This window comes from Ricinus communis, chromosome 9, assembly GCF_019578655.1.
Source record: "Ricinus communis isolate WT05 ecotype wild-type chromosome 9, ASM1957865v1, whole genome shotgun sequence".
NCBI lineage: Eukaryota > Viridiplantae > Streptophyta > Magnoliopsida > Malpighiales > Euphorbiaceae > Ricinus > Ricinus communis.
This window is the reverse complement of record NC_063264.1, coordinates 18198705-18216331: the sequence shown is the minus strand read 5'-3', so window position 1 is coordinate 18216331 and position 17627 is coordinate 18198705. Positions and strand designations below refer to the sequence as shown.

Here is a 17627-nt window from a genome sequence, read left to right as displayed (position 1 = left end):
TCTATTAATATTGCTAATGCAAGCTTGGGGGTGAATATTGATTCGCAAATGAATGATAATAGATTTTGTGTCTAAATTATATTGATTCAAGAGCTAAATTACCAACTTGGAAGTCATGTTTGAAGAACAAAAATATCAGATTTCAAACACATAATTGGTTTATGACTATGGAATATACATTCCTTCATGTGGAAGTAGTCAAAGGTCAGATAGTGCACCGGATAGGACAAAGTGATCAAGTAGAGGCTTATTGTTGTACAAATATGATATTTTTGTTTGGTTGTATAACATTACTAAATTATCTTAAGAAACATTGAAGGCTATAATTGTTTTGAACTCTTCTATTAATGTAATTTGGGATGTTAATGAAATCTATTATTCATTATGCAATTAATTTGTCTAAATTATAATTAAATTAACTTACTAAAAATATAGAAGATACTAGCTTGCTATTAAGCTTTAATAAATATTGATAATTATTAAGCTTCCATTCAATCTCAACAAGAAAAAAGACCTAAAACATAGAGCCAATATATTGCTCAAATATACAACACCCGAAAACCAAAAGCTACTATCCACATATCCAAACTTATAAGCTGCTACCAAAATACATATCAGTGATAGACGTGAACAAAAACAACCTTACAATAATAATAAATACAACCCTATAAAAATCCCTATTAAACCATCAACACTTGGCTTCTTGGTTCGTTTCTATCACGACTACATTTAAAGAACCAATTTGTTACGTCAATGCTTCGATCTCCTCCATGGCCGATGAAAAAAAGCGTCCTTACTTCATTCAGCAAAGCCAAAGGCCTTTCACTCTTCCACTGATCATGCCACTTAAAATAATTGCAAATTGGTGGCTACAATTTTTTTTTAAAAAAATTCTCCCTAAAAAATATAAAATATAAAATGCAGAAAAGGTTTCAAAGTCCATGAAATACCTTAAAGGAGCACCTCTAGAATTTTCCATATCAGTTATTTTTTACTCCTTGAAACAAAAAGTTTTGCACAAGCTCCACACTGACAATAAACAATGTTGGAATCTCCAATTGCTCCTAAAGGCCCATCAACAATGAGAAGCTCGCTTCTACCACACCCATTTGCACTGCCACCTTCCATATTTTTCTAGGGTTCGATGTTGGCGGAGAAAAAGAAAAGATGCATATTTGAAGGAAACTCTAATTTCAGAGTCCCAAAAGTAACTTTCCACCGTGCATCCATTTGGCAGATAGATATATATTTTATTTTTCAAGTTGAAATTTTTTATTAATTTTCTATTACTTTTTAATATCGTTAAACGTGTGCCTTATACGCTCAATGATGGTGCTAGAAAAGGGCTTATTGAAACACAATAATAGTCAAAGGACTTATTGCAATAAAAATTAATTATTCAGAGGCCAAAATGATAAGTATTGCCAAGATTTTAATAAAATTTGAAAGTTAGAATATATTTAATAATAATTTAAAGGTTTGGTAGAATTTATGGAGTATTCAATTTTATTTTTAAATTTTTAAAAAAATTCTATAAACTCGGATGTATTCAATTATAAATTTATAAAAAGTAAGTTAGTATTAAACGAGTCATTGATGTTATTGACTTTTATATACATAGGCTTTTATATATTTTTAATATATTTTTTTTAAAATTCTCTTTTACTACTCTATAAAATTTTAAAATTAATTTTCTTTTCATAGATTATCATCTTTATTCATTTTCACTTTTTCATATTAAAAGAAAATAAAAAATTAAATAACACTCAAAAGCTTAAAATTATCTACTAATATTACTTTCTTATACCCATAAATTTAAAAAAATTATTAATTAAAAATTATAATTTAATTTTAAGAGAGGCTCTCATAAAATAAATAATTTTAAATAGAGAATCTAGTGATTTTTGAAAAATTATTTTGAGTATGTGAAGATCATTTTGATAATTGTTACCACTAGAAAGTGTAAAATACGGCATAAATTTGATTGTTTAATTATTAATAAATTATAATATAATAATTTTTTAAGAATAATTATTATCTTGAAAAAAATAGTGTTTATATCATAAAATAATAAATTCATTATTTGTATATGGATTTCTAGATGATATTATGTGAAATAATGCTTGAAATAAATACAAAAAAAAGTAAAATAAGTAATTCTATTTTAAATAATTAAATAATAATAAAAATCTATAAATAACTGTAATAAGTTTTTTAAATAAAAAATATGAAAAAGATTCATTAATTCTTTGAAAATAGTTTATTTCAGAAAAACTTATAAAATTCTGAAAATTCTTCCTTAGAATCTTAGTATGTGGGACCTGTTGCAACTTGCTTTACCCTTCTTCACTGTTTCGATCAAAATTTAAAAAATAAAAAAACTGCTGGCGCATGAGTGCTCCGGCGTATTGAAGTCTCCATATAATAGATATAAGGTTCTTTTTTCCAAAATTTCCTCCTTTCTCCAGGCAACCAAAGAAACCTCTTCCTTTTTGTATTTCCCTCTAAACTTGAGTTTCTCTGCACAGTTTTGAATTTTTCTTTTTTCCAATTTCACCTTCTCTACTAAAAACCGCTCTTTATACTTCTCATCATCTAATTCTTTTCTTTCTTTTTTTTTTTTCGTCAAAGAATTTACTGGGTCTTACGCTATTTCGCTGTCTTAAAGCTTGTTCTTTACTGGGTCACAGGTAATTTTCGTGTTCTTTAATGAGTTTGAATTATCGGCTAATCTTTCATGCTGAAATATAATTTGTGCCTTACGTTTTATCAGTTATATGTAGGTCATGTTCATTCTAGTTAGAGAGTATTTAAGCATTTTAAGTAACACAGCAGCCATTGACAATACTAATTGTATAAAATACAAAAGTCTAAATTGAAGCTTATTACACATATTGCATTCATAGCTAGAGATAGTTTAACTGAGGTTTCTGCCTTCGATTCTTTTGCTGTCAGGTGATTCTGTTCATGGAGGAGCAATTAGCATCATCAGTACACGCCACGGTCTTTAAAGAGTCAGAATCTCTTGAAGGAAAATGCATTAAGATTGAAGGTTATGATTTTAATCAAGGAGTTAATTATTCCCAGCTTCTTAAATCCATGGTCTCTACTGGGTTTCAAGCATCCAACCTTGGTGATGCCATTGGTGTTGTTAATCAGATGGTTTGTTTTACTTCTTGTGTTTAATTTATTTAATTTAGTGGGGTTTATGTTTGTGCTTTTTGAAAATATTTTTAATTTTGAGATTGAAGCTAGACTGGAGGCTTGCTGATGAGGATATAACAGAAGATTGCAGTGAGGAGGAGAGGGACCCAGTTTATAGAGACTCTGTTAGATGCAAAGTGTTCTTGGGTTTTACCTCCAATCTTGTTTCTTCTGGCGTTAGAGATACAGTTCGGTATCTTGTTCAGCATCATTTGGTAAGAAACTTTTTTTTTTTGTTTCTCTTTAATATGATTATGGACTTTCTTTCTATGTGCTTTAACTTAGAAACTTAGGATGCAGACTGTTCTTATTGTTTATGTGGGTTTGCTGGTTCAATTACTTGAGAAGAATCCAATTGTTGATACAGATATTTAGTTTCTCTGGGAATTGGAAACTTACAATGTAAATATTTGCAAGCAAAAGATAAGAGTTTTTGAAAATTTGGGCTCATTTGATTTTGATGAGTTATTCTCAAATGCTGGATTTGAGAAGAGAAGAAAGAAAAAAAACAAATGCAAACTGAAAGAGTTATTAAAAGTTTGGATGTGAGTAGTTTGATGAATTTTGAGCAAATAGTGGGTTAAATAGAGGTGATACTTAATATAAGGGCTTTTGGATTGCAGTATAATTAGTTTATTTATTTGAAATATTCATCTTCTGGCATCGTTTTCTAGATGCTTTTTTTAAGAAAAAAAATAAAAAATTCTAGTTTGCTCCTCTTTATTCATATTAAAAATGTTTCATGTCATTCTTCTGAAGGAGTTGACTTATCCTTATCTTGAGGCATGCTTCTTGACAAGAGAAGCTATATATGTATGACATGTATAATTAATTCATGAAACCATGAAACTTGTGATCATTTTATTGATATCCTGTTTGACTTAAACATTTTACATCAGACATGGTTATAACTCGGGTAATCATTCTAGGCAATCCAAACCTTTTGATCACATTCTTGCCACATTCTTCCCATGATTCTCAACTTGATATAAGGAATTATTTTTTGTAACATGAGTACAGGTTGATGTAGTAGTTACAACTGCTGGTGGCATAGAAGAAGATCTTATTAAATGCCTCGCACCCACATATAAAGGTGACTTTTCTCTGCCTGGAGCTCAACTGCGTTCAAAAGGTTTAAACCGCATTGGTAACTTGTTGGTTCCTAATGACAACTATTGCAAATTTGAGGACTGGATCATTCCAATTTTTGACCAAATGTTGAAGGAACAATTTGAAGAGGTTTGTATGTATTGCATTAACCATGGCTGTAATTTGACCATTTCATATATTTTTGTTTCCCATGAAGTTTTGGGGAGAGAGATTACCTTCTCTATGCACATTTTCTTGAGTTAGCCTCATTGCTCCCCACCCCTTTCCCTCCATACATGTGGAATATTCATATGGAATAAAAACCCATCCTGTGCCATTATTTATTTAATATTTTATAACACCTTATTAAGCAAATTAGCCCATCTCCCTCACATCATCCTTGGGGTTTTACTGTTTTACAGAATGTTTCATGGACACCATCTAAAGTGATTGCTCGCTTGGGAAAAGAAATAAATAATGAGAGTTCATACCTTTATTGGGCATACAAGGTTAGTATTAAATCAACATTAGCTTTGATCTTTTTCCTTTCCTAATCTATTTATTTTTTTAAAGTTATGAGATTCTTAATTTTCTCCTTTTCCTTTCTATTAAGTGTTTCATTGTTTTTCATTTAAATGGTTAAACATATTACAATCATTTACATTTATTCCTCATGCCACCTTGGTGTTATATACAGTCATTACTTACCCTTGATTCAACACCTTGTTAGAAAATTATAAAAGCCGTGATCTTGAAAATTTAAGCTACCAATCAATATCCTTCCAACATGATGTAGTTTATATGTGCGATGGGGAAGAGTGAGATAGAAAAAAGTATAAGCAAAGTGTGCTGGATAAACATTCTAGAGAGAAAATTTTCTTACATTGAACTTTCAAATTTTGGATAGTAAGCTAATATCTTGACAGAAATTTTAAGAATTTAAAAGATCGTACACCCTTTCTACAAGTAAAGAAGAGATTAGCATGTGAAGGTAAGGTTTCACTTCTCACGTGTTCCATTCTCTGATCTCTTGAAAGTTTTCTTACAATAGGACAACAAGCTAATATTGCCAGATATTTTACCAATTAAGTATTCCTTTCTATAAGAAGAGAGAAATTAGTATGCGAAGGCTTGAACTTCTCACATATTTCAATATTTGATCTCTTGGAAGTTGCAGGTAGAAAAGAAGAAAAAATACAGAAAAGAAGCTTATGATTTTGTTGGTGTTTTACTCTGGACCTTTCTACATCGCATCAGACTTCTTAAGTTTGAGATGCAATGTATACAAAGTACAATATATTGGACAACCATTTGCACAAAACTTTTTGACACTTTGATGTTGCGCTTTTCTCATGATGATTACATTGACTTATAAGATGTTGCAAATTTAAAAGGAATCAGCAATAGGAGGGAAAATAGATAGAAATTTGGCAATTCCGTTGGTAGCTTCTAAATGGATGGACATGATGATACAAAAACTATATGTTCTATAGTCCACTTACCATATTCTCCATGGCTTTAAGATTGATTATATTGGGATATATGATTGAAAACAGTGAACAAAAATATAAGAAGGCTGAATTAATTTTTCTATATTGATGTACAGCTATTTGAAGAGCTTAACTAAGAACAAAAAAGGCAGCTAATCTCCCTAATTAAGGAGAAATATACTATTCAACTAACTACCCTAATATAGAAGAAACTAAATATTAATTCCTAAGATTACTAATACAGATCTTAAGCCTCTAAATATAGAGTATAACAAATATGGTACATAATCACAATTATTTACGAGATCTTTCAACACTCCCTCTCAAGCTGGCATGAAGACATCACTCATGGCAAGCTTGCTAACTAGATTCTCGTGTTGCACCTTGGGAAGACCTTTTGTTAGTATATCTGCTGTTTGGCTAGCAGTGGGTTTGTAGGACATACATATCACACCACTATCTATCTTCTCCTTGATGAAATGTTTGTCAACTTCTACATGTTTGGTTCTGTCATGTAGAACTGATTATGAGCTATAGAGATTGCAGCCTTGTTGTCACAGTAAACTTTAATAGCTGCTGGTATAAGAATCTTCAATTCTTCTAGGAGTCTTTTTGTCTATAACACTTCACAGAATCCATATGCCACAAAGCAGAATTCTGCTTCAACACTACTCCTTGCCACCACACTTTGTTTTTTACTTTTTCAAGTAACTAGATTTCTGCCTACAAAGGTACAATAACCTGAGGTGGATCTTCTATCATTTACATCTCCTGCCCAATCTGCATTTGTGTAGGCCTCTATTAAAAGATGTTCTCCTTTTTTGAACAAAAGTCCTTTTCTAGGAGTTCTTTTGATCCAAATGAGTAAGTCCAGGTGAATGCATGAATTGACTCACAACACTCACTGCAAAAGCTATGTCAGGTCGAGTGTGAGCCAAATAGATTAGTCGCCCTACCAATCTTTGATAACGTTCTTTATCCATTACCTTATTAGCTGCTGCTGTTTTCAACTTTACATTAGGTTCGATTGGCGTATCTGCTGCCTTACAACCTGTCATTCCTGTTTCTTTGAGTAAATCAAGCACATACTTGCGTTGGTTGACAAAAATTCCCTCCTTGGATCTTGCAAACTCCATCCCGAGGAAATATTTCAGCTTTCCCGAGTCCTTAATGTCAAATTCGGCTTCAAGTTTCCTCTTCAAGTTGCTAATCTCAAGAGAATCATCCCCTGTCAATCAAAATAGCTACTTTAGCTTTGATGTAATGTTTGAAAAACAGGGTGTGATAAGCTTGGCTTTGAGAGAAACCATGTCTCTTGATAACATCACCAAAACGCTCAAACCAAGCTCTAGAAGACTGCTTTAATCCATATAGAGACCTTTTTAATTTGCACACTTTGCCTTTTCCGAGGTTTTCTTCAAATCCGGGTGGCAGGTCCATATATACTTCTTGCAATTTTCCATTTAAAAATGCATTCTTTACGTCAAATTGATGAAGTGGCCAGGTGAAGTTAACTGCAAGAGAAAGAAGTACTCTAATAGAGTTAATTTTAGCAACAGGAGCAAAAGTCTCTTAGTAATCAATACCATGAGTTTGAGTAAATCCTTTTGCTACTAGTCTTGCTTTGTATCTTTCCACACTTCCATCAGCTTTATACTTCACCGTGAACACCCATTTGCACCCAACCGTCTTTTTGTCTTTGGGTAGTTCAATGAAAGTCCAAGTGTTATTTCTTTTAAGAGCATTTATTTCTTCCATCACAGCTAATCTCCAACTCGGGTCACCTAATGATTCCTGAACAGTTCTTGAAACAAGCATATTAGAAATCCTAGACACAAATGCTCTTATGATTTTTTGACAGTTTTTTATATGACAAGTATTGTGCGATAGGATGTTTAGTGCATGTTCGGATTCCTTTTCTTAAAGCAACTAGAAGATCAAGATCAAAAGGAGTGGAAGTAGAGGGAAGGTTACTCTGAGTTGTAGGGCCATTATTCGGCAAAGCTGATTGAACATTTGCTGAAGGAATAACTGATGCTGTTTTAATTTTATGGAATTTCTTCCTAGTATAAACCTGCAGCTCATGTTGAGGATTATGATCCACTGGATTATGATTCGTTGGAAGTGCTTCTCCCCCTGTCTCTGATAAAGTAACATCTGGCAAAGTAGGATTAATAATGCTAACCCTAGTTTCCATATCAAAATTAGTTAAAGAAATGGATAAAGTTTCCTAAAAATTATTTTCTTTAACTAAGTTCTCCCCTTGAAGAAATTTTTTTTGAAAAAAAGAGTGATCCTCGACAAACCTGACATCCATGCTCTCAAAAAATTTCTTTGTGACTGGATTAAAACATTTGTACCCATGTTTATTAGAAGCATAACCAATAAGAACACATTTTTCAGCTTTGAGATCAAGTTTTGAGCGAAACACATTTGGGACATGCATATAGCAAACACACCCAAAAACCTTTGAAGGGGGATCTGTTGTTATCTTAGATATGGAAAAATAATTTTTCAAAACTTGTAAAGGTGTTTGAAATTTCAGAACTCGAGATGGCATTCTGTTTATTAAATAACAAGAGGTTAGGAGTGCATTACTCCAAAGATATTTAGGAACATTTATGGAAAATATAAGTGCCTGAGCAACTTCAAGTAAATGCCTATTTTTTCTTTTAGCAATATCATTTTGTTGTGATGTGTCACGACAAGTGGATTGATGCAGAATACCTTTTTCCAAAATAAATGTTCTCAAATATTTGTTGAAATATTTGGTCCCATTATCCGTTCTTAGAATGCCAATTTTTGTTTGAAATTGATTTTTAAATCGTTGTTCAACTTCAGATTTCTTTTCCAACAAATAAACCCAGCAAACTCGTGTGTGATCATCAATAAATGTTTCAAACCACTTTTTCCAGAAAGTGTGTTAACTTTGGATGGGCTCCAAACATCACTATGCAACAAATAAAATGGTTTTGAAGCAGAATATGGTTTTATTGGAAACAAAACACGATGACTTTTAGCTAAATTACAAGCTTCACAATGAAGTTTTGAACAATCAATACCTTTAAATAATTTAGGAAATAAAGATTTGAGATATGGAAAGTTAGGATGCCCTAATCTTTTATGCCATAACATAACTTGATCATAGACAAAGTTTGAACTTGTACTACCTAACACATGAGTTGTTTTATTCCCAGAACCAGTTCCATCAAGTAGTACAACCCATTTATTTCTCTAGTAGTTCCAATCATCTTCCCCGAGTTCCAGTCCTGAAAAACACAATTGGAAGGAGAAAAAAGAATGGAATAATCAGAGTTTTTAGACAATTTGCTAACGGAAAGAAGATTACATGCAAGTTTTGGAATATGTAAAACTGATTTCAAAGAGATTTTTTCTGAAATTTTAATATTTCCTTTGCCTGCAATAGGTGAAAAACTGCCCTCAGCTATTTTGATTTTTTCGGAACCGGAACATGGATAATACGAGTCAAACAATTGAGAACAGCTTGTCATATGATTAGATGCTCCTGAATCTATGATCCAAGGAGTAGTACTTCCTAGAACAAATAGAGCCAAAGAATTACTACCTGTTTGTGCCATAGAACCGATAGGAGAATTAGATGATGAGCAAGATTTCAGCAGTTTAAGAAGATGACTTCTCTTTACTAAATGGAGATGACTCGGCCTCATTTGCTGTAGGTGTGCTATGTTCACCAGATTTTTTTTCCTTACCATTAGGTGGTTTACCATGCAACTTCCAGCATTTTTCGCGAGTATGGCGTGGCTTTCCACAATAGTCACATTGCAGGTTGTTTTTGTCTTCTGAACACTGGTTGTGAGAAGTTCTACTGCTTACTTGAGCTTCAGGAATAGCCAGCGCTAATCCTTCCATGGATGCGGTTGAACTTGCAGTTCTCTTTCCCAACATCACATGTCTTCGACTCTCTTCTCTCCTTACCTCCGCAAAATCTTCACCAATTGGAGGCAGGGGATTTCTTCCAAATATTCGGCCACAGACCTCATCATATTCAACATTTAGACCTGCAAGAAATTTGAAGATTCGGCCAGTATCCACTATCATCTTGTACTGGTTGCAGTCATCATTTGATTTCCACTCATAATCATTGAATAAGTCCAGGTCCTGCCAAATCCGTTTAAGAGAATTGAAATACTTTGTCACAGAATTCTCACCTTGGCAAATTTTCCCAAGTCGTAGGGTCAACTCGTAAACTTGGATTGATTTCCAAAATCAGAGTACATTTCTAAGACATTGTCCCATAATTCCTTGGCTGTAGAGTAACATAGGTAGTTTGCACTTATCTCTTCAGTCATGGAATTGACCAACCATGTCATTACCATTGAGTTTTCAGCATCCCAAATGGTATAAGTTTTGTCATTCATGTCAGTTTCTTTATGATCTCTTGCAAAAGAAAAAAGAGTTGCTAAGGAAAAAAATAAGGATTGACATTTGAAGCCCCACACGCTGCTTTGTTTAACAAGCGTCGCCGAGGGCAGGAAAGCAAGGCAAGTCTGAAGGCAGAAGCCGAACGAGAATGAATACCACACAGAAGAGTCAAGACCAGGCTGCTCAGTATCACCTGTGATATAGCCAATCTTTCCTCTTCCTCGGAGGTACATGCGAACAGATTGTGACCATCGAAGAAAATTATCACCATTTAGTCGGATTGTACTAATCTGAATGGGATGGTTTTCGGATGTATTTCTCTGAGGTTCGGGCTGAGATGGCTGAAGAGGTTGGCTTGTCCCAGACGTGACTTTAGACATTTTCGAGATAAAAAGAAAAAAGATTCAGACCTAGGATTTTTGGCTTTGATACCATGTAAACAGTGAACAATAATATAAGAAGGCTGAATTAACTTTTCTATATTGATGTACAGCTATTTAAAGAGCTTAACTAGAAACAAAAAAGGCAGCTAATCTCCCTAATTAAGGAGAAATATACCATTCAACTAACTACCCTAATATAGAAGAAAATAAATATTGATTCCTAAGATTACTAATACAACTCATAAACTTCTAAATATAGAGTATAACAAATATTGTACATAATCACAATTATTTACGAGATCTTTCAACAATGACATTTAAGTGTGACACCAGCAGAGTTGTTCCCATATCATTTCAGTGTTGTAGTTAGTTGAATGGTCAGCATCTCGATCTTGCAACAAACAGGTTGTAGGCTTTGAGGCTTGAGAAGAGTCAGTGATGTAATATTGTTTTAGAATAGGATTTTCTCTTGAGTTTGTTTCTTGAACTGGAATACTGCAACAAGGATCCCTATAATATCGTTAAGCCTGGTTTTATTGCAAATAGTAAAAGTTTTACCAAAGAGAAAATTGGGGTTGCTAAAGTAGATGTACAATACGGTTGCTGGGCCTAAGAACCTCGTAAGGCAGTAGGCAGTGATTTTTGCCATTTTCCATGTTGTTGAAGGAGTAGACTAGTAGTTGTTGTTATTCTTTCAGTCTTTGAATGTTATCCACATTCTTTTGGGATGATTTGCAGAACAACATTCCAGTCTTCTGTCCAGGTTTAACAGATGGTTCTCTTGGGGACATGTTGTATTTTCATTCCTTCCGCAGCCCAGGTCTTATTGTTGATATTGTGCAAGGTAATGTTTCTTGCTGCAATGTTATTTTGGTATAATAATTAGCAACATAAGTAATGGAGGACTTAATAGGTAGCTCTTTTGACAGACATCAGGGCCATGAATGGTGAAGCTGTCCATGCAAATCCTAGAAAGACTGGAATCATCGTTCTTGGAGGAGGCCTTCCAAAGCATCACATATGCAATGCTAACATGATGCGTAATGGTGCAGATTATGCTGTTTTTATCAATACAGCGCAAGAATTTGACGGGAGCGATTCTGGAGCTCGTCCTGATGAGGCTGTGTCATGGGGAAAAATTCGAGGATCTGCTAAAACTGTCAAGGTATGATTTATTTTCCCTCTTTCCCTCTTCAGTAATTATTTACACTTTTATAATTTCTGTCATTACCAGTCACGAGAACTGCAACTCTATGTTATTATTCCCTTGATTGTAGTTTACCGCGAGAGATTTTGTCTAATTGATTATAATTATAGTGGGTATATGATTAAATTGCTCTCCCCTCCTTTCAAATTGCAACCAGGTACACTGTGATGCGACCATTGCTTTTCCACTGCTGGTTGCTGAAACATTTGCCTCAAGGAGAAATGGGTATGTCAAGACCAAAGCTTAATTTGATTTTAAACACGTCCTGGAGGTGAGTTAATTAAGATCCAAATGGTGTTTTGAATTATTTTGTCGGAACCACATAAAATTTAGGAATCTGAGATAATACAGACACTCGCATAACACCTCTCTCTAGAGGAAGACAAATTCACATTGGTTTAGTAACTTGGACAGTTAGATTATTACAAATATCATTTTTTACAAGGATTGTTTACATTGCTTCCAGTGTTCGATCTTTATTTTCTAAGCTTAAAGACCTAGTCTGCTTCTTATACCTTTGAATTCTTGCCCTTGGTGTTTTCCCCAACTGCATTGTCACCAGCAAAACAAGCACAGCTCTGTGATATTGGCAGCAATTTTAATGACTATGCTTTGCTTATTGTTTAGGAATTAGCTAAAATTCCGTGCAATGCGGCTGTTTTATTGGTATTATGAATATTATAGCAACATAAATATGTTACAACAATTTTTAGATGACACACACACACACACACATATATTGAGATATAAAAGTTTCTAATATGTATTCTTATTATGAAACAGATATAATGTTGATGTATAGTTTTTATGTTTATTTGAACTGTTATATTCATAAATATCACAATATAATTAATACATTAACCAGTATGTATAGTGATTTTAATTTAAAAAAATAGTATACTAGTTATAATTTTTAAGGGAAAATTCGAAAAAACATGCCTGTGGTTTAATTTCAAGTATGTGTATTCTTTTTTGTGACAAATCAATGTATGTGTTTACATTTGTTTGCAAAAGACAGTATTTTACTTTAATGTTATAAACATTATAAATTTCTGCGGATGTAGTTTAATTTATTCGACGAGGTGCTTGTAGAATAAGAATATTTGATTAATAACGAAATATTGATTTTTACAAATGAATAAAAATATGTACATTGATCTATTATATGATTAAAAAATGCAAACTTAAAGTTGAAAAAATGTGAAACTGCAAGTATGATTTTTGAATTTTATTTTCAAAATACAACACAAGTGTCATGTCAGACAAGTGAAGCTGCATCAGTAGGATCTCATGCATTATATTGGAATACTATCCTTTGCTAACAGACATAAATAACTATACTAATTTGTCACAAAGTTTTTCATTTTATACAACATATTTTCAATTATATATTTTATTATATGAAAAATTTCAGTTTAAATTTACGAATTATAATATTTATAATTGAAGTAATAGCAACAGTAGTATAATGAGTGGGTAGATGATTAGTTATGATATTTTCTAATCAGAAATTTCCTTTGAAGTGAATATAGACTATTTCTTTAAAACATTAAACAATCAATTTATTCTTTTAGAATATAGAAAATTTTATTTAGAATATAATGAAAACTTGCAATTTTACGAGGATACAAATTAAAACATTTGAGCAAGACAAAATTATTTCACTTTACATAGTTAACATAAAATTCAAAGTATTTGCCCATGGATGGAGAATGTATGGTTTTTACATTTTTAAGTTAAATTATTGCATGTAATTTATATCCCTTTTTCTTTTTATGATGACTTGTATGTAGAAAATGAATGAAAGACTTAACTACAGACAAAAGAATGATTACCATCTTAATAGGAATTTAGACTTAACTACGGACAACTCTCATGCTGCATACTCTTAGGTTAATTTTGGGACCACTCTTCACTTGCACAAATACACACCCACTCCACTTGATTTTATTTTATTTTGTGGCACTCACTTGCACATATACTTCAGCACGCTCATATTAAGGAGTCAAGCTCATATTTGTGCAAAGTTGGTTTAGTGTCAATTTTGCCAAGTCGATTCTTCTTTTTTTCCAAATTTTTTATTTAAGTAATTAGAGAGAGGCTATGATCTTCAACACTCTCCCTCATCGACTATTCTCTTTATAACTTTCACAATTTAATTTTGTAATTCTACATCCGTCTTGATCATAATAAACTCTGCCTCCTGTCTTATGCATTGTTTTATTCCTCGTCAATTGCAGTATACCGTCATGCTTGTTTTTCCTTATGCTGCTCTAAAACTTATTTTTATATTCCTTGAAGATCTTTATAAATTCTTCTCCATCCAATACTAGGGCAGCGATTTGTGTTTCCTACTTGGCTCTTGCCCTTTTTTGCATTATTTTTTCTTCCTTTTCTTGATCTCGTATTTGTTGAATTATCATCTCTAATATATATATATTTTTAATCATTTGGAGACTATAAAAGCTCTTTTGTTATTTGGAACTTTCTCGCAGTTTTTCTATTTGCTCCTCTATACTTTGTATTGTATCTTACTTTCCTTTGCAATATGCTTCTTCAAGATATGCCACTACTCTTGAAACCTTCCTTTAGTATTGATTTCTTCTTTCAATAGAACTTCTTCGTATAAGCTTGATTCAGTCACGTGTCATTCTCCTTCACATGCACACTATTCTTCAAGATAATTTAATATAGCTGAGGATGCTAACATGTCCGATTTTGTTGGTGTTTTTATGTCTGTAGAAACACAAGAAACAAGAAATATGTGGAAATATATGATTCAAGAATTCGATACATTGTTGCAACAAATATAGAAATTGATATCATGTGTTTTTAAGAATTCATATTTATTGAACATGAGGCTAAGTTATTATACAGCTATTGGCTAACAACTTTGCAAGAGAATTTGCTACATAAAATTATAAAACATTTTCCAATAAAATAGCATAAAGAAAGGATCATATTGTAGCTGAAATAATATTTTCAAATCAGCAACATCTAGAGACATATCTCAACACATTCCTGGTTTCTATCCATTAAATTCAAAACCTTGTTAGCATTTATTGTTTCTTCAATGGCAGACGATGCTTGAATGTTAAAGCCCCATTCCTCTTTGTTTTGAAGTTGAGGACGTGTGGACACTGCCACATTTGCTTTGACTCTTTAAACTGTGCAGTCTCCAACATCTTGACCGCGTTTACCATAAATGAAATATTGGATATTCTTTCGATAATAAAACATATCCTCTAATTGATCTCGAGTATGGTGAGCTCTCCTTTGTTGCCAGCTCTTTCCTTATTGATATTTTTTCCATCCTTCATTCTTTGGTTCTGTCATAACATTACATTTCTTTTATTGAAGAGGGCTTTCTTCTCTTTCTTGTCTAAAGCTTCTTGATTAGCTAATACAATTTCTAACTCATTTAAAAGACAATCTTTTGGATCATCCATGAGTTGTTACGAGTGCATTAAACTCGCAATGTACTTTGTGAATTATGATCATTCTCATTCTTGTATATGTAATTTGATTCGAGGATCTAATTTTAAAATTTCTTGATATAAAGTTTTTAATTTTAGTAAAATATTCACTCACCTGTCATGTCACGATGTGACTTGTTCCTGAGTTGTTGTGGCTCAGCGTTATTTGTCCGAGCGAATAATCCAGCAAGCGTTCCATGCCTCTTTGGGTGTCTCCGCATATCTTATGCTCTGCAATAAATCATTCTCCAATGATACTGACAAAGCATACAATCTTTTATTGACAACGACCTTCCACTTATTAAGATCTCTTAAAAATCTTAACCAAGCATGTAGAATCACATACTCATAGTGCTATAATTATTACTATTAAGTTTTTCAAGGCTATTTACAGAACAAGATATTTGTCATAATAACTTAGTTATCCTATCTAATTAACCAAGTAAGCCTAGTCCCAGACTAACAAACTCAAGAATCCTAGATTGCACGCTAATGACGCCTTGATCTTTGATCACTTGCTCTTGAGGCACTTGATAATTCATCTTTGACTGCTATCTCTGATACTAATAAAAAATGAATAAAAGATTTAATTGCATACAAAAAGCTACTACTATATTAAATAAAATTTTAATATAAAATGTGTACTACAATACACTCACATATATTAATTTTGGGACCACTCTACACTTGCACACATACACAAACCCACTCCACTTGATGGCACTCCCTTGCACATATATTTTGGACACATTCTCGTAGCTCCTTTATATTTGTGCAAAGTTGGAATATTACCATTATTTAATAGTGATGTGCAAGTATATTAGGAGAGAGTGAAAACTCAACTTATTGAATTCTAAAGTAAATGAGAGGTAATTAAAGCTCATTAACAATGATATGAACTAATAAGAAATTGGTTTTTATTAGATTTGAGTCCGATTATTAAATTGACTATTTTTGCCACTCGGATGATTGATTCTTACCATTTACAAGTCTTTAATATTTTGGTGTCTTGATAATGTGAGATTCTCTAACGGTGTGATATCTTGACAATAGGGAATTCTTTAAGGCTATCCCCTAAGAGTAATTGGGATGGACATACAGTAAAATGATAATTTCTATCTGTCTAGTGGATATACCACAACTAATAGGAGAGTGATATCTATATATGAGAGTTTCATATTTTAGTATTGGATAATTGATACATACTCTATTTGAAACTAGTGAATATGTGTTAATTATTATAAATTTGGTGTATAGATGGAGACATACACTAAGTCTGGACAAGAATTTTTCTATAGTTAAACACTCTCCTTTCAAATGCACCAGACATATGAACTAGATCGCTGACCAAACATCTTGAAAAAATATTAGAAAAATTTATAATAGGTTGGAGGTGACCAAACAAATAGGTAGGATAAAATCATTAACTATAATATGAATTAAGAAGAAATTGGATTTTATTCAGCTGGAATTTAATCGTTATCAAAATAATTAGAATTAGCTATTTGGATGGTCGATTTTTACTATTTATAAGTCCTTTAATATCTGGGGTAATTACTATTTGCCCCTTACATTTTGCTATATTATACTAGTTATTCTTTAACATTTAAAAATTATATTTTTCATTCTTTTATTTTATAATTTTATACTAAAAGTCATTCCATAAGAATTTATGTTAAAATAATCGTTAGTTAAGTTTAGGTTTATACTATGCATCACTTAATTTTTGGTGTATATGTAAATGCCTTTATATTTTGTTTATTGCATTAAAATTCTCTGACATTTTGAAAGTCAAATTAAAGAAATAAATTAATAAAAATATAATTTGATTTTTAAACTTTGTATGAAAGTTAAAATTATAGTGTAACAAAATTAATAATAATAATAATATTTATTTTATTTTAATAATTTAAAATTAAATTATATAAATTTTCAATATCTTGCTAAATATAAATATCTTTAAAATGTTTAAGTTTTATTAGGATTAAATTATACTAAAAATTAAAGCAAGTAAGAGATTTAATGATTAAGTTGAATTTTTTGTCAATTTACTCTTTTAACTCTCTTGATTTAGAATGAAAGAGATAATAGTTAGTTCTATTAAAAGACAAAAAAATCTTATATAATAAATAAACTATAAAGGATAATTTGTGAGTAACACAAAAATAATAAGAAACAAATAGTATAAAACTAAATCTAGTTAATGATTGTCTGATAGAAGAATTTTTTATATAAAAGTATAAAATAGAAAAATAAAAAATATATAATTTATAAATGTTAAAAGGGTAATTAGTATAATATAGCAATTACCCTTAATATTTTAATATCTTGACAAATATGCCTAATAGCCTCGTCCAAGTTCATAAAAAATAAA

The 17627-nt window shown here is 31.8% G+C and overlaps 1 protein-coding gene across 3 annotated transcripts; it reads left to right on the top strand.

Moving 5' to 3' along the window:
- Window positions 1-2344: 2344 nt before the first annotated feature.
- Window positions 2345-12231, top strand: LOC8271139 (deoxyhypusine synthase). 3 transcript variants are annotated; one of them, XM_015725995.3, is made up of 9 exons: window positions 2345-2435; window positions 2632-2690; window positions 2956-3162; window positions 3252-3419; window positions 4225-4443; window positions 4716-4802; window positions 11309-11414; window positions 11500-11735; window positions 11935-12231. In XM_015725995.3, exons 3-9 carry the CDS (start codon window positions 2968-2970, stop codon window positions 12022-12024), a joined length of 1101 nt encoding a protein of 366 aa, XP_015581481.2. In that variant the 5' UTR covers window positions 2345-2435; window positions 2632-2690; window positions 2956-2967; the 3' UTR covers window positions 12025-12231. The 3 variants fall into 3 exon arrangements, with proteins under 3 accessions (XP_015581481.2, XP_025015067.2, XP_002530187.2); XM_025159299.2 differs by having other exon boundaries at window positions 2405-2494; XM_002530141.4 differs by lacking the exon at window positions 2345-2435 and having other exon boundaries at window positions 2442-2690.
- The last annotated feature ends 5396 nt before the right edge of the window (window positions 12232-17627 follow it).